The sequence below is a fragment of the Lemur catta genome, chromosome 17 (assembly GCF_020740605.2).
Source record: "Lemur catta isolate mLemCat1 chromosome 17, mLemCat1.pri, whole genome shotgun sequence".
NCBI lineage: Eukaryota > Metazoa > Chordata > Mammalia > Primates > Lemuridae > Lemur > Lemur catta.
This window is the reverse complement of record NC_059144.1, coordinates 4660606-4685999: the sequence shown is the minus strand read 5'-3', so window position 1 is coordinate 4685999 and position 25394 is coordinate 4660606. Positions and strand designations below refer to the sequence as shown.

The following is a 25394-nucleotide window of genomic DNA, read 5'->3' as shown; positions in this document are numbered from 1 at the left end:
GGCAATGAAATGGACCTCCTGAAAATTAAGCATTTTTGTGCATCAAAAGACAGTATCAACATAGTGAAAAGACAGCCCATGGACTGGGAGAAAGTATTTTCTAGTCATCTGTCTGACAAGAGATTAATAACCAGAATATATAGAGATCTCCTAAAATTCAACAACAAAAAACAACCCAATTCAAAAATGGGCAAAGGGCGTGAACAGACATTTCTCCAAAGAAGATACACCAATGGCCAATAGGCACGTGAAAAGATGTTCAACATCATTGGTCACTAGGGAAACGCAAGTCAAAACCACAATTTGATACCACCTAACACCCATTAGGATGATTCTAATAATAATAATAAAAAAAGAAAAGGAAAAGTGTTGTCAAGGATGTAGAAAATGGGAACCTTGAGCACTGTTGGCGGGAATGTCACATGGTGCCACTGCTGTGGGAAACAGTATGGCTGTTCCTCAAAAAATAAAAATTGAAAAAAAAATTGAATTGCCATATGATGCAACTTCAATTCCACTTCTGTGTATCAATTCCAAAAATTGAAAGCAGGGTCTCAAAGAAATATTTGTACACCATGTTCAGAGCAGCATTATTAAAACAGAAAACACAAAAGCAACCCAGAAGTTGGATAAGCAAAATGTGGTCTATTCATATAATAAAATATTATTCAGCCTTTAAAAAGCAAGGATATTCTGACATATGCTACAACATGAATGCACCTTGAGGACATTATGCTGAGTGAAATAAACCAGTCACAAAAAATCCCCCAAAATACTGTATGACTTCACTTATGAAATACTTAGAGTAGTCAAAATTATAGAGACGGACAGTAGAATGGTGGCTGCTAGGGACTTGCGGGAGGAGGAAATAGGTAGGTGGTGTTTAATGGCCATAGAGTTCGGTCTTGTAATATGAAAAGAGGTATGGAGATGGATGGTGGTGATGGCTGCATAACGTTATGCGTGTATTTAACGCCACTGAACTGAATACTTACAAATGGTTACAATAGTAAATTTTATGTTATTTGTATTTTAATATAATAAAAAATTATAAAAAAATAAACTTCCAGCAAGTTGTTATGTAGATATTGACAAACTGATTCTACAGTTTGTATAAAAAGGCAAAAGACCCAGAATAACCAGCACAATATTGCAGGTGAAGAATAGAGTCAGGAGACTGACACTACCAGACTTCAAAACTTAATTAAGGCAGTGTGGTATCAACCAAAGAAAGGACAAATAGATCAACAGAATAGAACAGAGAGCCCAGAAACAGACCCACGATACTGGTCTTTGACAGAAGAGTATAGGCAATTCAACAGAAAAAGGATCATCTTTTCAACAAATGGCACTGAAATACTGGACACCCACATTTAAAAAAGAAAAACTAGATACATACCTTATACATTTCACAAAAATGATCTCAAAATGGATCACGGACCAAAATACAAAACTGAAAGTTATAAAACTACCACAAGATAACATAGGAAAAAATCTAGGTGGTCTTGGACTTGGCGATCACTTGATGGTGTCATCAAAAGCAGGATCCACGAGAGGGAGAGTTGATGATTTGGACTTCACTAAAACTAAAAACCTCTGCTCTGTAAAAGACACTGTCAAGAGAATGAAAACACAAGTAACAGACTGGGAAAAATATTTACAAATTACATATCTGATAAAGAACAGATATCCAAAATATAAAAGGAACTCTAAAAACTCAACAATAAGAAAACAACCCAATTTAAAAGTGGGAAAAAGATCTGAACAGACTCCACCAAAGAAGGTACACAGATGGCAAATAAGCACGTGAAAAGATGCTCAAGGCCAGTGTGGTGGCTCACTCCTGTCATCCCAGTACTCTGGGAGGCCAAGGCAGGAGGATTGCTTGAGCTCAGGAGTTCAAGACCACCCTGAGCAAGAGCGAGACCCCGTCTTTACTAAAATTACAAAAATTAGCCATGTATGGTGATGTATGCCTGTAGTCCCAGCTACTTGGGAAGCTGAGGCTTGAGCCCAGGAGTCTGAGGTTGCTGTGAGCTATGATCACATCATGGCACTATAGCCCATGCGACAGAACAAGACTCTGTCTCAAAAAAAAAAAAAAAAAAAAGCTCAAAGTCATGTCTTTAAGGAATTGAAAATTAATGTAACAATGAGATACCACTACACACCTATTAGAATGACTAAAATCCAAAACACTAACAACACCAAATGCTGGCAAGGATATGGGGGAATAAGAACTCTCATTCGGAGACCACTTGCTCAAGGCTTCTTGAGCCATAGTCACACATATTCGGCTCAGAATAAACCTCTTTAAATTAAAGGAGAAAAAAAAGAAACCCTCATTCCCACCTGTTGGTGGGAATATAAAATGGTACAGCCACTTTGGAAGGCAGTTTCTTACAAAACTAAACATCCTTTTACCATATGATCCGGCAATCATGCTCCTTGTATTTGCCCAAAAGAGGTGAGAACTTATGTCCACATAAAACCTTGCACACAGATGTTTATAGCAGCTTTATTCATAACTTGCAAAACCTAGAAGTGACCAATTATGTCCTTTAGTAGGTGTTACATCTGTACAATGAAATATTATCAGCACTAAAAAGAAATGAGCCATCAAGCCATAAAAAGACATGAAGGAATCTTAAATGCATATTGCTAAATGAAAGAAGCCAATCTGAGAAGACTACAGACTATGATTTCAACTAAATGACATTCTGGAAAAGGTAAAACTAGGAAGAGAGTAAAATCATCAGTGGTTGCCACTAGGGTTCAGGGGAGGGAGGGACAAACAGGTGAAGCACAGGAGATTTTGGGGGCAGTAAAACTATTCTGTATGATGCTGTGATGACAGATACGTGTCATTATATGTTTCTCAAAATCCACAGGATGTATAACACAGAGTGAACCCTAGTGTAAACTACAGACTTTAGTTAATAACAATGGGCTGTTATTAGCTCATCAATTGTGACAAGTGTACCACTGTAATGCAAAATGTTAATAACAGAGGAAACTGTGGCTGGGGGTAGGATGGTTGTATGAGAACTCTGTACATTTTTCAATTTTCTGGACACCTAGAACTACTCTAAAAATCGTCTATTAAGTACAAAAAGACAATGGCAAAGACAGAATGGAATAGTAAAAAACCGTTAATGTAACCCAAAGAAGGCAAGAAAGGAGGAACAAATGAACATAGACAAAAAAAGAAACAAATAGAAAAACAGCAGCTCTAAACACAACTGTATCAATAATTATATTAAATATAAATGGAATAAATACTTCAATTAAAAGGCAGAAATTGTCAGACTGATAAAAAGTAGGACCCAAGTATATGAAGTTATAAAAGTCATACATTAACTACAAAGCCAAGGTAGGTTGAAATTAAAATGGTGGAAAGAGACATACCATGCAAATACTAATCATAAGAAAGTTGGAGTGGCTGTTCTACTATCAGATGAAATAGGCTTTAAGACGAGGAGTATTATCAGAGACAAAGAGGGATACTTCACAATAAGAGAAAGTGTATCGGGAAGATATAACAACTATCGATGTATATGTATTGAATAAAGTTTTATAATACATGAAGCAAAAACCAACATATCTAAGAGAGAAACACATAAATCCACAATCATAGTTGGAAATTTTGGCAACCCTCTCTCAGTAATTGCTAGAATAGTAGATTTAAAAAATCAGTTAAGGGTATGGAACAGCGGTCCTCAACCTTTTTGGCACCAGGGACCGGTTTCACAGAAGACAATTCTTCCACAGACCGGGGTTGGCGATGGCGAGCGATGGGCAGCGGCTCTAAATAGAGCCTTAGCTTCGCTGGTCCCCGCTCACCTCCCGCAGGGCAGCCCGGTTCCTAACAGGCCACAGACCAGTATCGGTCTGCAGCCGGGGGACTGGGGACCACAGGTATAGAAGACCTGGTTGACATCAACTACTTTGGCCTAATTGACAGCTGAAGGACATCACACCAACAACTACCAAGTCTACATTTTTTTTTATTGCACACAGAATGTTCATCAAGACAGACCCAATTGCTGGGCCACAAAAGATCAAGAAACACTTCAAACTGAATGATAATAAAAATGCAGCACATGAAATTTGTAAATGCAGTGAAAAAATTCCTTAAAGGGTGTGTTATAATATGAAATATATTTGGTCTTATTCCCGAGTTTCTGTCTCCTGGCTATTAAAACCCTTGGAATTTCCTTAGTGATGGGATTGTCTTTTGCCTCAAGACCTTTTGATCACATCTGGATTTATGCTCATGAGCCCCTAGATAGCCTCAGAATAGAGCTGGCTGCCAGGAAGGCCTGGTGAGTAGAGATTAGAAATTTCAGCCCTAACCCACTGGCCCTCAGGGAGGGAGGCGGCAGCTGGAAATCAGGTGCTATGAAAACTCTTAACCAACAAGATTGGAAGAGCTTTTGGGTTGCGGAGCTGGTGGAGGTACTGGGAGGGGGTGCACGCAGGGCGGGCAGGGAAGGTCTGCGTGCCCACCGCACCTACCCACCTCTTCATCGGGCAGTGCATCGGCAGCCTTCATTCTAAACCGGTGAACATAAGGAGAGCGTTTCCCCGGGTTCTGTGAGCCATCCTGGCAAATGATCAAACCCAAAGAGGGGGCCGTGGAAACCCCAGTTTATAGCCAGCTGGTCAGAAACACAGGTCACAACTGGGGACTTGCAATTGGCATCTGAAGTGGGGAGCAGTCTTGCGGGACCGAGCCCGTAACGGTGGGATCTGACACTGTTTCCAGGCAGGCAGAGTCAGAGCTGAACTGAAGTAGGGGACACGTAGGATACTGAGGTGGCCACTGGAGAACTGCTTAATGGATGAAGAAAAATCCCCCCACTTCTAGTCACAGAAGTGTAATGTGCTGTGAGATTATAGTAAAACAAAAAGCCAGGTTTTTTCCCTCAAACAGGGAAATACGTAGTGCATATATTGGAAAGGACAAAAAGCCTTAAAATGAATCCTTTTGTTTTAATGAAAACAAATTAATTAAAATCAAAGTACGGAGAAAATTGGAACTATTAATAAGGTTAATAGCAGAAATCAATAAGATGGAAATAAACAATAGAAGAAAGTCTTTTTTTTGAAAAGACTAACTCCTAGCACAGTCAATACAGGTAAGACAGAGCGTGAGTGTGCACCACCGAAGTCAGTGGGAGAGAGAGACTGTCGTTACGGATCCCACAGACACCATCGAAAAGAGGACAAGGACATGTGATAAACAAACTTATGCCAATTTGAGTGAAATGGAAAAATCCTTGAAAAACATAACTCACCAAAACTGACACAAGATAAAATAGAAAATCTTAATACAGTAGCTATCAAATACCAAAATTGTTATTAAAAACTTTCCCACGAAGACAACTCCAGGCCCAGGTGGTTTCACAGGTAAATTTTAAGGAAAAAACAAATTTTACTTAAACCCTTTCAGAAAATGGAGAAGGGATCATTTTCCAACTCATTTTATTAGGCCAGAATAACCCTCATGCCAAAACTTTTAGGAACAGATGACTTTACAAGAATGAAAAATTACAGATTACTAGCCCTCATGAGCATGCAAAAATTCGTAAGTAAATATTAGTGAATCAAATCCATCAATATATTAAAAAGATAATACACTACAACCATGTAGGGCTTATTCTAGGGATTCAAGATCACTTTAAAAGATTTTAAAAACGAAACATTCTACCATATTAACAGAATAAAGGAGAAATATCATAATGCAAAAGTCATCAGAATCGACATGGAGTCACTGGTGTTAAAAAAAAAGAAAAACTTAGGGCTGGGTGCGGTGCCTGTAATCCTAGCACTCTGGGAGGCCAAGGCGGGAGGATCGCTCAAGGTCAAGAGTTTGAGACCACCCTGAGCAAGAGTGAAACCCTGTCTCTACTAAAAAAAAATAAAGAAATTAGCCAAACAACTAAAAATAGAAAGAAATTAGCTGGGCATGGTGGCACATGCCTGTAGTCCCAGCTACTTGGGAGGCTGAGGCAGGAGGATCGCTGAAGCCCAGGAGTTTGAGGTTGCTGTGAGCTAGGCTGACGCCATGGCACTGTAGCCTGAGCAACAGAGCAAAACTCTGTCTAAAAAAAAAAAAAAAAAGAAAGAAAGAAAAACTTTTAAAAGCCCTGAAATAGAGCCAGGGAAGGCCATCAAGGGAGGGTTCTCATGCATAAATTCCTGATAACAAAAACCATTACAAAAGACTCCACAAAAGCCACAGCATTGCCCAAAAGCCATCACAGCCTTACACAAAAAGTAACTCCAGGAGGACGTCTGCCCAGCCACTGCCTGTCCAACCTCAAACTGGCATCACCCATTTGTTATCGATCCTTGTAGCCAAGTATAATTATCTCAAAACAATTATGTAATCCTCCTCATTTTTCTCTTTAAAAACCTTTGTCTTCCTTTACCTCCCTGAATATGCTCATAGTTTACTATGGCACGTGTATTCCATTGCAGTGCCCTATTCTCAATAAATATCATCTTCTTTTAAAGAGCCTCTCTTTGTTATTTAGGTTGGCAATATGATCAACTTAATAGACACAGGAAAAAACACTTGACAAAATCTAACACTGACTCTTGACAAAAACAAATCAAAACTCTCAGCAGGCTAGAAATAGAAGGGAGCTTGCTTACTCCGATAAAGGGTACCTGTGCGAAAGCTAAGCTCATACTTAATGAGGAGATATTGAACATTTTTGCCCCAAGATTTGGGCACAATGCAAAAAATGTCCATTCTCATCACTTCTACTCAATATTGTACTAGAAGTTTTACTCAGTATGAGAAAGCAAAGAAAATAAAAGGCACAAAGATTGAAAAGGAAGGAGTGAAACTGTCCCTATTCATGAAGGACATGATTGTTTATGTAGAAAATCCTAAGGAATCATCAAAACTATCAGTGAGACTATAAATGAGTTTAGCAAGGTCTCAGGACACAACGTCAACACACACACAGATTGTGTTTTTATAGTCTATCAACAAACTACTGGAAAATAAGAGACAACTACATTAACCACAGCATAGAAAAACACCAGAAAGAAGAAAACCCAGGAAGAAATTTAACATAGGACTTGCAAAGTGTTGGGCTAAAAACCATAAAACATTACTGAGAGAAATTACCGCAGACCTATATAACCAGAGAAATCGATCATGCTCACAGGCTGAGAGACTTCACAGCAAGAGTCTGATCTCTCCAAATTTACCTGTGGATGTAATGCAGTCCTAACCAGCATCTGGCATGTTTTTAAAAACAGAAATTGATAAGCTGATTGCAAAAGTTACATGAAAATTTGAAGGACCTAGAATAGTCAAAACAATCTTGATTAAAGCTAGAGGACTTTATTATCTAACTTTGAGACTTAATATAAAGCTGCAGTAACCGAAACAGTCTGGTCCTGGCATAACGACAGACAGAAAGACCCACGGAACACCCTAGAGTCCAGAGATAGACCCATGCTTATTCCATCAACTGATTTTTGACCAAGAAGCCAAAGTAATTCAGAAAGGAAAGAAAAGCATTTTCCATAAATAATGCTGACATAAATGGGATCTGTGCTGGGGCCGTGGGAGGAAAGGAAGAAGCGGAGAGAGCTCAGCTCCTTCACCACATCATATACCAAACTAACTGGAGATGGAGCAGAAACCAAAATAAAAAGCCAGAGAAAACTGTAAAAACTTGAGAAAGAAACACATCTTTCTGACCTGAACAGATGAAGATTTCTTAGGCACAGAAAGCAATGGCCATAAAAGAAATAATTGATAAATTAGATTTCACCTAAACAAGGAACTTTTGCTCATCAAAACACATTTTAAAAATGAATAAATAAGTGATAGATTGGGAGAAAATATTCACAGAAAACTCTGATAAAGAACCTGTACCCTGAATGTATGAAGTACTCTTACAATTCATCGAGGAAAAAGCAAGCCAGTTTAAAAGATGGTCAAAAAAACCTAACACTCTTTCTTGCTCCCCGGCCATCTTGGCGGCTGGTCTTGGTTGGGTCCGTCCTGCAACTAAAGCAGGAAGATGGTGGCCTCAAAGAAGATGAAGAAGTCACTGGAGTCAATCAACTCAAGGCTCCAACTTGTTATGAAAAGTGGAAAGTACGTGAGGGGGTGTGAGCAGACTCCGAAAATGATCAGACAAGGCAAAGCGAAATTGGTCATCCTCGCCCACAACTGCCCAGCTTTGAGGAAATCTGAAATAGAGTACTATGCCGTGGTAGCCACACTGGCGTCCACCACTACAGTGGCAATGATACTGAATTGGGCACAGCATGTGGAAAATACTACAGAGTATGCACATTGGCTGTCACTGATCCAGGTGACTCTGATATCATTAGAAGCATGCCAGAACAGACTGGTGAAAAGTAAATTGTGCAAATGTTTTAACAAAACTTGACAGCGCCTGTGATATATATATATATATATATAAAAACCCTGAACAGACACACCACAGTAAAAGATACACAAGTGGACAATAAGCAGACAGCAACATCATTAGTCATTAGGAAAATGCAAAAAATAAAATGTAAATAATAAAAACCATGAGACACCACTATGGACCCTTCAGAATGAATAAAATTTAAAAGATACAGAATGTTGGCTATAATGTGCAGCAATAAGAACTCCCACACTGCTAGTGAATATAAAAGAGTCAACTGCTCTGGGAAAATGGCAATTTTTTAGACTTTAAGTACATTTACTATATGACCTGGCAATCCCAGTCCCAGGCATCCATCCAGGAGATATGAAAACATATGTCCACAAGATGTGTACAAGAAAATTCATAGCAGCTTTTTTCCTAACAGCTAAAACCTGGAAAAAATCCAAATGCCCATCAATAGGAGAATGGATAAACAAATTGTGCTATGGTCATATAAATGGAATCCTACCCAGCTATCAAAAGTAACAGAATCTGACACATTTAACATGGATAAACCCACAGACGCTATTCTGAGTGAAAGAAGCTAGAAACAGAAGAGTACACCCAGTCTGTAGGAATTCACTTAATTGAATTTGTAGAACAGGCAAAACCACAAATGGTGCCTGACTTATGATGGTTCAAACTTAAAAAATTTTGACTTTACAATGAATGGTGTGAAAGCAACATGCATTTAGTAGAAAACATACTTGGAGTACCCATGAAACCATTCTGTTTTTCACTTTCAGTACAGTATTCAATAAATTACATGAGATATTCAACACTTTATTATGAAGTAGGCTTTGGGTTAATTAATTTTGCCTGACTATAGGCTAGTCTGTGTTCTCAGCATGTTTAAGGCGGACTAGGCTGAGCTGTAACATTTGGTAGGTTAGGTGTATCAAATGCATTTTCAACTTATGGTGGGTGTTGGAACATAACCCCATTGTAAGTTGAGGAGCATCTGGAATGTAATTATTAATAAAATAGTAGTTATCTCTGGGAAAGACCATGACGGACTTTTCTAGAAGAGGAAACATTCTACACCTTAAAAGAGGCATGGGATACACAGACGTTTCCATTTGTCAAATTGGGTCTGCTCTTTGCTTTTCAGTGTCTGTATATTATCCCTCAAAATCTAAACACTGGATAAGAATTAACTGCCTGGGAGGGTCGGGGGGTTAAGATGTACAAGAACATCTGCGTGTCAGCTGCTGCAGTGGGGTCAGGGTGTCCAGTGCTCATTATTCTGCTCACTTTGTAGGTACTTGGAAATTTCCAAGATACTTTTTTCAAAAAAGAATAAATACAGGTATGCCCTCAAAGAATGTGTTTTGGTTAACACTTTCCTAGGATAATGCCTCTTTATTTTTAATACCCACAAAACATTTTCCAGCCTTTCTTTATATAGAAATTTGTGTCCCTAAAACTCCATAAACATCAATTTTAACATAACAATGTGTGGGAAAATCTCTTGCTGCATTCCAAATGTAAATGCCGGCACTTCTGCATCTCTGCAGGCGTAGCGGAAGGGGCTGACGTGGGTGTGCCCGGAGGCCGTGGGTGTGCCCGGAGGCCGTGTCGGTGGACACACAGCAAAGGTTGTTTACAATCATATTAATTATTTGGTGACCAGGAAGTGATGTTTTAAGCATTTTGCACCTAACATAATAGGATGTTACTTACATGTGGGTATTGCACAGTTCAATTACATTTTATAAAACTGGTTGGGGGCCTGGGTGTGATGTGTAATGCATCATCATAGTTTTCCACTTAAAGTAATAGGAAATAGATCCCCAGGTAGCATTTTGCCATTAAACAACAGGTTTTCAGAATGAATTACTGATATTAAGTGGGAAGTGTCCTGTAATTAGGAAAAAAATAAACCAATTTCAGAAAGTGATAACAAATCAAATATCTATAAATATTAAATATTTGTACAGTAACACTCTCCCAGAAAACTTTTGGAATGGAAGGAAAATTACGAATTACATAAGAGCTAATGAAAAGGAAAGGTAAAATTGAGAAAGACAAAGGCATAAAAAGAGAAAAAAGGAAGGAAGGAAAGAGGGAAGGGGAAGGCAGGAGGGAAGGAAAAGATAAAAGAAAAGAAAGAACCAATACAAGCAAGTTATGCATAAGGGAGAAAATCAGTTTGGTTTTAGATCATGCACAACCTCACGTAACACCAAAGCACTGCAATTTCCATCATGTCTTGAGGGAAGAAACTACTGCATAAGAATTCTGTACAAGGCATAAAGACACCAGACTGATATTACATAGATGCAAATATTTAGGAATTAAACATCCTTAATTCCTTTTTGAAAAAATTACTAGACAATAAAATCCACCCTGCAAATTGAGGGAAAAAAAATCAAGAATTTAGCAGGTGGAAAAGGATGGGGGGTGAGCAATGAGTCATTACAGAATTAAAACCAACCAGTTACGTAATTTATAGAACAAAATATACAGGTTACAAATCCCAATTCTACAGAAATTTGGTTAAGTGGGGGAAGGAAGAATGTGTGGCAAGTTTATTATCGTTTACAGCAGGGAGCCATTAGATAGGGACTAAACAGGAGAGAGTAGCTAACGTTCAAAAATCAACATGACTCCCATCTCAATGTTTTAGAAATAATCTGGTTTAATTTCATAAGACTGTCTTATGAATATTTCTTATAATAAAAAATTTATTCAAAATTCAGCATTTTCTTTTGGTTTTAATTTTTGTTATATTCAGAAAAATTACATAACTACTTCGGATTCAAAATAGTGACACATGGCATGATCTTCAGGGGCAAGTCTAGCCATGCACCTGCCCTCTGTCCTTCCCTCTTCCGTCTGGATATTATGAATTGTGTTCTCTAAATGCTGCTGTTGCTTCTGGATGGCCAGATTTTAAATGTTTGAGTTCAGTGTACTGATTCCTTCTAGATTACGTTATTTTTCCAAATCAGGAGAGTTTTAAAGGCAAAGGCCATGGAGGGTAAACCGCTGGTGCCTGAGCGAGGATCGGGCAGGGCGCTGCCTGCCCTGGTGGTCACCGCCCGCCACACACAGCAGCAAAGAAAATGCCAGTTTCCTTCAAGGACGCCGCTGCCGAAGCAGTGGCAGTGACCGATTTAATTACATGTTGACCTGTGAACGCGTCTTTTCAAGGGCCGTGTGAAGCGGGAGTGCGCGCAGAGCCGCACCCAGAGCTGCAAGTGTCTCAAGGACGAGCCCCTCGGTCGCAGAGCACCATCGTTACTGGGAGAATGACAAACTGGTTATTTGGATTTGGGTGTCTGGCAGACATTTCCTTGAAGAAAAAAAGTTCAAGGAAAAAAAAAGACACTACGTGCTGCCAATCACTAAATTTGTGATTTCACACGTAAATTAACGTTTTGGAAAATATCTGCCGAAGTGAGCATCTCAATCTTTAAAGACTTTTCTGATGAGACTGGGAGTGATATAACAAGGGATTTTGGTATTGAACAATGAACTACGTCAACATTTGGAAATCTACGTAACTCAGTGAACTGTTATTTTCCAAACAATGCAGACGTTATAGAATCACATCTGGGCAAAAGATCCATTCTGAGTGCAACATCAATGAGTTTTAAAGCAACAGGGACAAGAAAGGTCACTGATACGGTTTTAGATTCCACATTGTAACTAATCTTTTTTAAAATAAATTTTATTTTGAAACAGTTTAAGACTCAGTACAGTTTCGTGCACCCTTCCCCCAGCACCCCCCAGTGACGGTGTCTTACACAGCCACACTACATTGTCACAGCAGGAAAATGATATGGGTACAGTTCTGTTAAGTCAGTTACAGACCTCAGTAGGATTTCACCAGTTTTTACTGCACTCATTTCTTTTTCTGTTGTCGAACTAACCTTTAAGAAAACACCATTTGTCAAGTTTTGGTGCTGGTATCAAAAAGGGACATCCACAATGATCAGAATAAGGACATTAAAACACTTCTTTCTGCAACTACTTATCTGTGTGAGGCTGGATTTTCTTCATATACTTCAGCCAAACACACATATCGCAACACATGGAACGCAGAACCAAGTCAGGCATTACAGAGATTCACAAAAATGTTAAAACAAATATTCACTGAATATTCTTGTTTTGGAAAATATGGTTATTTTTCTGTAAAATGTTATATTCATATGCCATAGATTATTCTTTTCATCCTAGTCTTCATTTTATACCAGTGCCATGAACACTGGTATGTGTAACCCACATAATAAAGCACAGCTCCGTGGGGCCCTCTGTGGTTTTTAGGATTTTGAGAGCTCTGAGCAGTGAGGAAAATCCTGGCAGCAGATGCACCTCCTCCCAGAGCTCCAGGGCTCTCTAAAATTCACACATGCCAACACAAAGGCTGGAAACCTTTTTATTCTTCAGTTTAAACACATATATTTGGGTCATATCATAATTTATTCAAAGGAAATTAAAAGTTGAGAAGTTTCTAGAGTGATTGTCAATAGCGGAAATATGATGCGAACTGTAAGTATTTTAAAGTGACCTTTTATTAAACTACTTACTATTTAATCTAAACTCAGGCACAGAGGTCAAAGAAATTAAAACTATTCATCAATTTCATATCTACATTTTTAGAATGATCTTGCATTTAAACAGATTTTACAATATCCAAATCCATGAAGTAAACAGCAGACTTTAAAAACCTATTATTTTCCCAGCGTCCGGCGTGGTCTAAGCTTTGGTGCGGCTGGTCTGATCCATGGCCGTGCAGAACGCACAGACAGCAGCTGTGACGAGCAGGTGCATCCCCTCATAGAGAAGCTTCGGAGAAAAGACGCTCCAGATAAACAGGTGGTAACGCAGGGATGTCACCAAAATGATGTACACAGACACTGGAACAGAACCAATCAGCGCGTAGCAGAAGCAAGCGTGCCTCAGTGCTGAACCACTGTTAATAGAAAAGAAAATGTGCATTAGCATGTGCCACTGTGTGTCACATAAGCCGAGGACACAAGTGTAACCAACGCTTTCACTTGGGGAAGGACTACAGCAATTCCTGCTCCTGGACTAGAAGGTGCTGCGCTCTCTCTCACACACACCCCGGTCACTGTGTTACAGTCTCAGCATTCCTCCAGATGTCCTGGAGAAGGGAGAGCCTAGGCCCTGCTCCCAAGGAGCATACATTCTAGTGAAGGAGACAGGAAAAACCAGATAAATACCTAACAGGTCAGGAAAAGAGAAATGCTATGAAGAAAAGCAAAGCAGAGGCAACGGAAGAGTGATGGGCGAGAGCCCCCATGTTCCGTTCCCACCCGAGCTCTCCAGAAATGCTCCCAGGACCCGACTGCGCACACAAGCACCCAGGGTGTTCGCCAGACACCAGGTCTCTCTAGGACCCCTCCCCACAGAGGTCTGGACGCGGTCTGTCTGCGTGTGGGCAGCGGCTTCCCTGCTCTTCGGGGCCACCACAGTCCATAAAACATTGTGGAAAAATGCACCCCCAAATTTTGCAGTTATTTATTTAAAAATTATATCCATGTACTATTATATTACATATATTATAAAATATAACCAATGAATGGAATGCGATACAACTATCAGTTCTGAACTTTTCTTTCTGCTGTCTAGTGGAACATCTTGTCACTCTGGTCTGGTCTGAGGACACTGGCTCAAAAGTGTCTGCTAACCAAATTAACAATGAAGAACGGCATTCTAGAAATAAGAACTACCCCTCAAAGCACATTAATGTCCTCCCTTTGTTTCAAACCATTACAAACATCTAATCTATTCCTTACAGCAACTCCTGTGAGTCTGTGCTTATTTCAAAATTATAAATTCCATTATTTGAGCATCTTCACAGCTCAGCCACACCCCTCATGAGTCACAAGTCCTGTCTGCAAGGGCCCGTGGGCCTCACCTGGAACACCGTGACGAGTTTTTAGCTGGACTGTGGTCTCTCCCCTGTAATCAGCCCACGTCCCATATCCCTGCCGCCTGCTCTCCCACAGGCATGGCCTCCGTCACCCACGGGCTGCCTTTGCTGACTGCACCCGAATGAGCACTGGGGACGGCTGACATAAAGCAAGGTGCCTCCAGGTGGGAGGGGCAGACAGTTCCTTTGGCTCAGGCGTGTTCGTGCTGTGGCCTGGACACAGACGGTGAGCGGCGAGACGCTCCTTGTAGGGGTGGCAAATGCTCAAGGGCAGAGCAGCAGTGTGTGCGCCTGTACACATGTGTTCTGTAAAGGGGCTCCTTAGTCCTGTTGCCCTGGCATCTCCACCGGGTGCCACTTAAAATGCTCCATAAATGTCTCCTCCTCCTGCTTCAGTGCTCACCGTCCTGCGAAGGGCACCACGGCCATTCAGGGGCAAAGGACAGGGCTGTCCTGAGTGCCCAGCGCCTCACCTTCCCGGCAGCTGTCTCTGGTGACAGCTGGAGCTGACCCCTCCAACTCACCTGGGTGTGGTGAGAGACAACCCCATGTGGGAGGCTGTGCAGCAGAAGCCAGAGGGAGAGCGGAGGCCACAGGAACTGCTGGGGGCGGGGAGGGACACGGGAAGTGCTCTGTGGTGTCACTGAGCCTTAATCAGGAGAAGCCTGAACACGGCCAGGACTGGCATGTGGGGCCAACAGCCACCACAGCAAGAGCTATGCCATTCACAATGGCAGGAAGGGGACCCTCCAACTTCACATCCAAGCCTGGGACTGTGGAGACAGGAGAGGCCACAGAAGGCTCCCTGGGCTCCCAGGACTGGGGGCCTCTGGTCACAGCAGGACATGTGTGAGGGCATGGCTGACCTGGCCACACCCACCCAGAGTGTGCGAGAGGCTGGCCCAGCATCAGACAGACGCCTGCTTTCTGGGGACGAGGCCATGCCATCGGTACGTGACGTGAGCATATAGGAGAGGCACCGCGCTGCTGGCAGGGATGGGGGCAGAGCATAACGAGACCCTCTGGCACTTCCAGGCAGCTTTGAGCACTTCCAAGGGAGACCTTCTCTTCTAACCCTCAGCAACTCTCGTTTTACAGATGGGAAAACGAGGCACAGAGAAGTCACATAACTGCCCAGGCCCAGGGGCACAGGCCCAGGCCCAGGCCAGCCTGAGAGGCACAGGATTGAGCTTCCCATGCACCAATCAGTGCCTGGCTCTGCCAGGCCAGGCCCAGGCCCTGAGGGTCCTTAGGCAAACAGAGCCGCCTCCTTTCTCTGGGACACGATATACAGACGGTAAGGAAGCAGTGAATGCCAGAGGTGGCTGCGCTGTGGAGAAAACAGGCATTTTTCAGCATGGAGGGCTGCACTTTCGGTCTGGGGTGTCCCTGAGGGGCACATCTGCACAAAGCCCCAGAGGAGGCAAGGCCACGAGTGACGTGGGTACTGTAGAGACTCCAGGCTGACTGGAGGGAACGAGGGCTGAGGCCAAATTGGGCAGGGCAGCCTGGTAGGTAAGGCAGACATGGCCTAAAGGGACCGCTCAGTGACAGGGGACAGCGCTCATGTGTCCCTGAACTTCTCCCTGCACCACCCTTGCCTCTCCGACTCAACTCATCAGCCTCTGAGTGGACGGGACATGCCCGCCCGCTGCTCACAGATGACACGCAATGTGCACGGCCCCGGCCACCAGCCCTCTCCAGAGTCCTCCGCTGGCCAGCAGGGTTTCTGGAGGCCAAGAGCAGTGTCTTTTGTCTTCAGGTCCCCAAAGAGGAAGAACTACCCCAGCCCGCAAACCTGGCCACTAGAAAGCAGGAAAACCGGGCGGCTGGGGGGAGAAATTCTCCTTCTGTGCTTCTAGAAACCACGTGCTGGTATGAACTGGGGGAACCACTAAGGCCCACATTGCACCTGGACCTGGCCCCGCACACATCCCTGCGACATGCAGGCTCCTTCCTACTGAAGGGAAGGAGACTGATGAGGAGCCCGTGCAGCTCAGACAGCCGTATCTGGATAAGTCTTAGAATCGGGCAACCTGCCATCACATTTGTGCTGCAAGACACAGGAGAGCTTCACCTGCTCGCTTCTGAGCTCAGGAAATGCACTAGGTGGCTGGCCCACAGCACGGGCCCCGCGTACATGCCAAATGCTGTCAGGAACATGGCTGGGATTTCCACATAGGTGTCTAAGCCCACGAAGCCTGCCGAGATGTCCACGGTGGCGATGTTGTTGGAGTTGCCCTGGAACACAAGAGCAGAGCAGACACGGGTCTCAAAGATACAGCCCCAATAACCATGATGTCAGTGTGACATGCATACGAGGCCTGGGTGACCTCCCCAGCATGCACACACATTGGTCAGGCTGGCTGCCTGGCTGCTCCTCAGGTCTCTGACTGGCCTTGCACAAGTCGACCCTGCACCTGCCTGCAGCACTCCAGGCCTGGGAGGAGCAGGTGAGATGGCCTGTGAAGAAATGTGTGGTCCCTTGTAAGGAACTACGCACACATAAACCTGCTGACGGGCTGTGGCAGATTTCACCCCTTCATCCAGATCCATGGACTTTTCACAGGACAAACACACGGACCTGCTGTCAGAGGGTGGTGCACATGGCCCTGGGAGGCACAGCTGCCTGGACCAGCCGATAGGGTGACGCTGGACCAAAGACTAAAGGGTGGCCACATGGTTGGGCCCTGTTTGACAGTGACACCGTGCATGTGTCGTGAGTTACTTACGGAGGGCAAGCAACATACTGGGGAGCACAGCCCCTGGAGCAGATGGATAACTCGCATGTAGCTTGCATGTCAGATATGAGGACTGACTGCATCTGACTCTTGCCAAGATTCTGGTCAGTATGGCCCAGCCCTGGTGGGTAAATTGCCATGGGACACAAGGGCCAATGCCACACAGCTCACCCTGCATGTGAGTGGCAGGACTTTAGATCCAAGAAAAGGATCTCTGTCTGGGTACAGTGCCTCATGCCTGTTATCCCAGCACTTTGGGACGCCAAGGTGGGAGGATCACTTGAGGCTAGAAGTTCAAGACCAGCCTGGGCAACATACCGAGACCCTGTCTCTACAAAAAATAGGGAAAATTAGTCAGGCATGGTGGTGCACGCCTACAGCCCCAGCTAATTGGGAGGCTGCGGTGGGAGGAGGGCTTGAGTCCAGGAGTCTGAGGCTGCAGTGAGCTATGATGACGTCACCGCACTCCAGCCTGGGCAACAGAGTGAGACCCTGTTGCAAAAAAACAACAAAAAAAGGATCTCCTAAGATTCTACCTCTCCACCTTCAATCTGTATTGATTCCGTCATTTTTTTTTTTATTTTTTTTTTTTTATTTTTGAGACAGGGTCTCACTCTGTTGCCTGGGTAGAGTGCTGTGGTGTCAGCCTATCTCACAGCAATCTCAAACTCCTGGGCTCAAGCAATCCTTCTGTCTCAGCCTCCCGAGTAGCTGGGATTACAGGCATGTGCCACCATGCCAGCTAATTTTTTCTATATAGTTTCAGTTGTCTAGCTAATTTCTTTCTATTTTTAGTAGAGACGGGGTCTTGCTCTTGCTCAGGCTGGTCTCAAACTCCTGAGCTCAAACGATCCACCTGCCTCAGCCTCCCAGAGTGCTAGGATTATAGGCGTGAGCCACCGTGCCCGGCCTTCCGTCATCTATTATGCCAACTTTTCCTTAGATACCCAAGGCATTTACGACGTGATAGCTCGTGTCTCTATCAAGCCTGGCCACGGCCCTCTCTGGAACCAGTTGTCCGCGGGCCCATGAAACAACTCTGGCTGGTGCTCACCAGCTCAGCAAACTCAATGGTCAAACCCCACTCCCTTCAGCCGTGGCTTTGTTCCATGCACACATGCGGGCCCAGGGGGCCACCATGCTGACGTCTGCCACGTCTCAGAGACGTGCATTTCCTGCCATCCTCACTGTCTGGCCCCTAGGCCCCATCCTTTCGGTTTAACCTCCATTCCATGCCTCCCCATCAATCCACGTGACCCATGGCCACCTCGGCTCTCCTGGAAGGTGCAATTGGGAGCACATAATTCCCCTGTCTGGAGCCCTTCCCCAGGGAGACCAAAGAGCAGCAGGAAACTCGGCAGCTTCGGCAGGAGGGAGGGGAGGAGGGAGGACAGAGTCCCATGTGCTACCTCAAGGGCAATGTGGTGAGGTTAGAGCGGGTCTGATACCTGAGAGGTCGCTGGTGACCCCAGCAGGTTCAGCCATGCACTGAGTGCTGACCACGGTGTTGTTTCAGTAGCCAACAGCACGTGCTGTGTGTTCTGAGGCTTTGCTGGTACCAACAGTCCAGACAAGGTATGTCATTATTGTTGTATAGGGCGGAAACTGAGGCAGAGAGACCCAGGGACTGAGCATAAGCGGAGGGCAGGCAGATGAGTGTGGGCACCCACGCCCCTGCCCCCTGCCGTTAAGAACCTGCCAAGCTAAGGGCAGGAGGCAGGGACAGGGCAGAAACCCATAAGCTCTTCTCCCAAGAAATCAAACAGTGAAGGGAAAGAGACTCAACCTGAAGAAACGGGCCCTGGAGAGACAGAAAGATGAGAGCTGGTCGGGGGGAGTGTGCAGGGGGCTGGAGTTGTAGGGAGGGCAGGAGTGGATGGTAGCAGGGCCTGCTCTGCTGCTCACGCTGTGCCAGGCTGTGGCCCACCTCTGTGAGGCCTGACTCTTTGCTGACTCTGCCTGCTGAGCAGTCCCTGGTGCTAGGAAGGCAGCTGCTGCATGAACACTAGTGGCCCTTGGACACGTTGCCCAGCCACCACCGCACTGTGTCTCACGACCACCGTGGCATCGCCGCCGCGCTGTGCAGAGGAGCAGAGTGAACTCCAGAGGCTGTTTTGTCGCCCAGAGTCACAACCATGTTGCCGCACAGCCCAGGCTCAGTTGGGCTCCTAACCCTCTCAACAGCCTGGAACGATTTATTATTTCCTTTTCATAGATAAGGACTGAGGCACAGCAGAGCCTGGCAGAGGCCACCTGGCTTGAAAGTGCTGGGAACCAGCACCCAGGCCCGCGGCCACGTGCACTTCTGGCAAGGACACCCACTCTCATGGCTCCACGCCCGTGCTCCCCACACAGGTGCCGGACCCCACAGTGGGGGAAGCTACAGGTGTTACAAGGAGATGGAGGGTCGAGTAGGTTAGAAGGGCCAGGGCAGCACCAAGACAGGGCTAAGAATCAGCGTGTCAGCCATGGTCTATGCCACGGTGCTTGAGGGCTTACAGATTTCTGTAATTCTGTAACTTCATCCCTGCCACCTTTGGGCTTCAGGGTCAGAGGGACAGACAGAGAAAAGCCTACAACTGTGGGCTGCTCTGTTGATAAGGCCAGGAGCACCAGGAGACCAGGAGAGGAGGACAGGACGTGGAAGTGGCCGACCTGTCAGGACACAGAACCAGACAAGCCCCTGGGACTGGAAGGAGGAGGGGAAGAAGCTGGTGCACACAGAGGAAATACAGACCCCCGCTGTCAAGACAAGAAAGTAAACCCAAGGTGTTCGGTAGCTGGAGCAAAGTCATTCAGCCAGGGAGCCAGAGCCCGGAGGGCAACTATGGCTGCACCCACCCTCCTGGGGACGCGGGGAGGATGGATGGGACTGGATACCTTCAAGGCCTGTCTACCTGTCCAGGTGCTGTTTATCTGCACCTGGGCAAAACCAAGGTAAGCTTGAGCTTGTCTGTGATGAGTCTTCAAACACTGGAGAGAAGACCTGACAACCCACAAGGCCCCAGGGACTAATAACCAAGTGGGGACACCAAACGGTCCCCAGAGTGGACAGTCCTGATACCAGGGGCAAAGGGCGTGAGAGAGCACAAGTATGATATTCACCGAAGAAAGCAAGAGAAACACATGACATGTTTCCCTAACTGCTTGTAATAAGCAAATCCAGGCCCGACCCAGCAGACCAACACTCCATCCAGCACTTAGGATGTCTGTCTTAAAGGACTAACTGTGCTTTATCTTATAAAATACACGTAAGATTTCAGCATAATTCACCATGCCATCTGACAGTTCTTTCACTGAACAAACATAACTTTCCAACTCATGGTAAAATTTTCTCAAAGAAAAATTAAAAAATAGATAACATATAAAAAATCAATAGTCTTCTACTCATGGTAATAAGGAAAACCTACCTGGAAATAGAAGAATGCTTGACCGAACCAATAATGCATTACAGTAATCTCAGCGGCATCGTGTCTCAGGGGCTTCCAGATGAATTTAGTCATGACAGTCTGAATCAAGAGACTAAATGCTAAGACCGGAAGATTGTGTGGTCTAAAGAGCAAGGCTGCCAGAAGAACTAATCCACTATATATCTCCCATAAACCTACAGTCTTGATTTTGAAGTCTGCAGCAATGACTTGAGACTTAAGTAAGTCTTTGGTGCCCGTGAACAGAATGCCAAGGATAAAGACATAAACAAAACGAGCTTCAATAATACCCCTAAAAAAAAGCAAAACAAGTTAGATTCATTAGCACCAGCTAGAAAAATTGAAATACATATTTTCCCACGAAAAATACACATGTCTATTTAGGTGACGCCTAAATGTGCCAGTGTGGCTGGCTAAATGAGCCGCGGCACCCTCCCTGTCCCCCCGGGAATATCATGGAAGTGCGCATGTCTGCCTCTGCACGTCAGCCCGAGGAGCGCTCTACCATAGCCAACAGGTGTGTCCTAGTGGGCCCTTCTCTGATAGAGTCGGCCTCAGGGAAAGCTTGCTCATTTGGCCCAAGGGTCACATGGTGGCGAGACCTAAGCTATGCCCCGTAGCACACTAGAAAAATCTGCCTGCTTTGCACAGTTAATTTGAAAAACCACTGCACTAGTATAAGATCTAATTCTGTCAGAAACTTCCAAGAGCTGAGGCTGGAGGATCGCTTGAGGTCAGGAGTTCGAGACCAGCCTGAGCAAGAGTGAGACCCCGTCTCTACTAAAAATAGAAAAAAATCAGCCAGGCTTGGTAGTGCATGCCTGTAGTCCCAGCTACTCGGGAGGCTGAGGCAGTAGGATCGCTTGAGCCCAGGAGTTTGAGGTTGCTGTGACTAGGCTGACACCACGGCACTCTAGCCTGGGCAATAGAGTGAGACTCTATCTCCAAAACAAAGAAAAAAAAAACTTTCCATAAGTTCATGAATGCGAATCGTACAAGTGAGCGTGTTCACAATCAAGCAGCCTTAGGAAAGTACTCGCACAGTAGTCTGCACACACACGTGCAATGGTAAGGTGGTTCGGACTGCGGGCCCTGGGGAAAGGCGGGGCTTTGTTCAGCCAGGCCTGCTGCTGACTAGCTCTGGTGTTGGGAGCAAGTTAAGCAAGACTTCTGACGCTCACCTTTGTTATTTGTGAAATGAAGAGAAAATGGTATCTACACCTCACAAGGTGTAGCATTAAACAAGAGGCTGCACATACAGTGTTTGGTGCATAGTACATGCTTAGTAAATATTATGTACTATTATGAATGAAGGATTTTAGCACTTCCTTTATGGTAATCTGTAAAGGATATAATGTATGATACTATGCCAAAGAATTTCATCTTATAAAACATATATATTCCTAAAACATAATATTTTAAATAAATTTTGCAAATGAAATATTTTATATACACTAGAAAAGCCGATAATTTAAAATAATCATAAATAAATAAATCTGAAAATGAAATATCACCATAACAACATAACTTTTAAAAAACTGAATTTTTCCATCAGATTTTCTCAGAAAGGTTTATATATTTAAAAACAACAGAACTGTGATCAGTTTAATTCAGTCTGAGCACCGTGCACCCTGTGCCCGGCAGTGTGGCCTGCCATGAGGGCCACGCCCGGCTGATGAGCTGGGGTCAGGTACCCAGCAAGCCCCACAGGCCAAGCTGTGTGCTAATGTGAGAGGGAATGACAGGCCCACGTGGGCTCAAAGGAGGGAGAAATCAGCAAAGGTTGGAACCACTGGAGAAGCTTCAAAGCAGAAAAGGGACTGGCCTCTGTATCAAGAGAGGATGCCAGGGCGGGCTGGAAGGTGAACAGGAGGGAGAGCATCATCTCAGACACCCTCAGTGGGCCCTCCTCCTCCTCGCCCTGACCGGCCAGCACCGTTCCTACACACCCAGGACCACTGCAACTCGACCGTCCACTCCCGCCAAGCCTGGGCTTCTGAGTGGAGCAAAGAGTCAGGAGTTGAATGCAAAGGATTTAAAACACCAACAGATGGCAGAACCTGGGGGCTGAGGGAGAACAGCAGCTGTTACCGTGATCTAGAACCAAGATGGCTCTAGCATCAGGGTGGGGCTGGAACCAGGACATACTCAGAATCAGGACTGATGGGATACTAGGAGTGGAAGCATCGTACAGGAAGAATGCGAACCAAGCAGGGAGTGTTGAAAGAAAGGCACATTGGCTATTTTCTGGACACTAGCAAAGTATATGTTACAGTAGGCAGGTAAGGTAAGATGATCAAAGTCCTGAAATGAGTGATGCTGAAATCAGGTGCATAGATCTGAGAAGAAATGAGAAATTTATTCACGTGCTGCATTTTGAGATTTAAAGAAATACCCCTAAATGTAACATCCAGATCTTGACATCTGCCCAAAGTCTCAGACTCCGAAGTTAACAGCCTACATGTCCACAGAACACCCCCCCAACACCTGCAACTCACCATTCTCTCCCCACCTGGCCTCCCTGCCTCAGGTGAAGGCCTGCTACATGGCTGTCACCTCAGCCATGCCCCCTGGCGTCACCTCAACCCCCATCACCCTCATATCAGTCAGCAGGTGTTTCCAGGTACGCTCCCCAGAGCTGCCCACAGCCTGGCCAGAGCCCTCAGCTCTCACCTTGACCTTTCCTCTGATTATAAAAGCCATACTTATTAATTCTAGACATCTGTAAGGTACAAAAATGAGTAAAAAGGAAGGTTATGAGCCACCTATTATCCCAGATCCTAAATATAGCCACAGCCAACATGTTATGTATTCAGTCCTTCACATAAATATGAAAGAAGACACGCACACACTTGGTAAGCTGGAGTCACGCTGCAGTTTCCCAGCCTATTGTTCCAGCGCGTGGTTCTGTGCCCTGTGAAAACGTACCACCCAACAGCTCCAGGATTCCTTATAAAACTTCAACACGACTAAGAGGATCACCTTACTATTTGCTAGATAACTACCTTGTCTTTACTTTTTGCGACTGTAAATGACCCTTCAGCGAGCATGCTTGCATCCCATTCCCAGGCTATCCTCCGCTTGTTTTCTTGAGATAAACTTGGCAGAGGGAGGCCGTGCCAGAGGGTTAGTCGTATTTTCCAAACTTCCCTGCAGAACGGCCTCTGCTCAACCCAGCCCTCGGGAGTGGGAGGGAATCTGTTTCACCGCAGCACCATTAAAAACAGAAAAGCAGCCACTTTGGCACGCAGAACAAGGTATTCATGACTGAGCCCTCCCAGTCAGCACGCACATGCTCCACTGGCACGAGCTCCTGGCCCTTTGGAGGAGCTCGCTGAAATCCATGGGGACAGCTGAATTCCCTAGCATGCCTCATTTTCCAACCACCGTTGTCACCTGCATTACCGCCGTAACACCGTGACTGAGCAAAACTGAACCCTGCAACTGTATGTTGCCGTTAGCTTAGACTTCAGGCTATGCTCATCTGTATGTCTGTCTTATACCCTGGAGGTTTTATTTTCAATTGAAAAAATAAATCTCAATGACATTACTTCCAAGTTGTCTGTCTCCTTAAAAAAAAATGCACTAACAAAGCAGTTAATTGGGGTTTTCTTAGGCTCTAGTAGCTGCCAACTCACAAACACCAAACCCCAGTGCTCTAGAGATTGGCATGGCTTTCTTTTAGAACATAAAATATCAAAATAGATCTACAAGCACACCGCTGTGTCTGCCCGTGCACTTAATTCACTTACTTTGAAATGTCTCTGTTGTCCTGCTGCCACGGGAACAGCACATTGCCAATGGCCGCCCTGTAGCAATAGACGCCCAGCAGCCCCAGAGCCAAGGCCGCCTTGGACACGGGGGAGCAGCCCCACTGAACCAACGTGAAAGTCACCAGGAGGGAGAGGGCGGCCAGGACCGAGAGCTCCGCTTTGTGATCAGAGCTGAAATAAGATGGAAAATGCCAAAATTACTACCAAATAGTGATGCTATCAATCTACACCAAGTGGTTTTCAAAGAACTATATTAAAAATAATAGATTTTCCTGAAATGTAAAAATAAAATGAAATTGTTGGTTATTGAAACTCACACAAAGGTTCTTTTTTTTTTTTTGAGACAGAGTCTTACTCTTTTGCCCTGGCTAAAGTGCCATGGCTTCAACCTAGCTCACAGCAACCTCAAACTCCTGGGCTCAAGCAATCCTACTGCCTCAGCCTCCCGAGTCACTGGGACTACAGGCATGCGCCACCATGCCCGGCTAATTTTTTTCTATATATTTTAAGTTGTCCAGATAATTCCTTTCTACTTTTTAGTAGAGACGGGGGTCTCTCTTGCTCAGGCTGGTCTTGAACTCCTGACCTTGAGCGATCCTCCCACCTTGGCCTCCCAGAGCACTAGGATTACAGGCATGAGGCACCGCTCTCAGCCTCACACAAAGGTTCTTAAAATGTAACAAAAAATAGACCGGCAACCATAAGTCTTCATCTTTCATTACCCAGGGCCCCACCCTCAGCTCTTGATGATCAAAGGCCAGGTGGCGACACTTAAAACAGTCCTCTTGTCCCCTGACACCCTTTTCTGGGGCAGCCTCGTATTTGCCTGTGTACACCCAGCTCGCCTCCTGGCTCCAGCCCTCTCCCATTACTCAGCAACACAGATCAACTCAGTAGACCCTCTCACCGTCGTGCATCTGCTGTCCCCTGCTCCTGGGTGAGGAGATGGTGTGGCAGTCGACAGCTCACTTGAGGACAGAGCCTGAGGCCCTGCCCCTGCCTCCGTGGTGCAGCCGCTGCCTGGTCCTGCCGCCAGCCTGCGACCTCAGCCCAAGTGGGAACATTGGGAAGGCTAGCGTCCTTCTGTTTTACTG

The 25394-nt window shown here is 45.0% G+C and overlaps 1 protein-coding gene and 1 pseudogene across 6 annotated transcripts in view; one reads left to right on the top strand and one right to left on the bottom strand.

The window, feature by feature from the left end:
* The first annotated feature begins 8054 nt into the window (after positions 1-8054).
* LOC123622287 lies at positions 8055-8406 on the top strand (annotated as a pseudogene).
* A 4549-nt stretch (positions 8407-12955) lies between these two features.
* Positions 12956-25394, bottom strand: part of PIGG (phosphatidylinositol glycan anchor biosynthesis class G) — a 38257-nt gene continuing 25818 nt past the window's right edge. For 4 of the 6 annotated variants that reach the window (XM_045528092.1, XM_045528093.1, XM_045528094.1 and 1 more), the window contains 4 exons: positions 24280-24471; positions 20510-20819; positions 16436-16599; positions 12956-13374 (listed from right to left, as the gene is read on the bottom strand). In XM_045528092.1, coding sequence (XP_045384048.1) covers positions 13158-13374; positions 16436-16599; positions 20510-20819; positions 24280-24471 — 883 coding nt within the window. In that variant the 3' untranslated portion in view covers positions 12956-13157. Of the gene's footprint in view, positions 13375-16435; positions 16600-20509; positions 20820-24279; positions 24472-25394 lie in introns of those variants that run through there. The other 2 variants (XM_045528095.1, XM_045528096.1) reach the window with 2 other exon arrangements.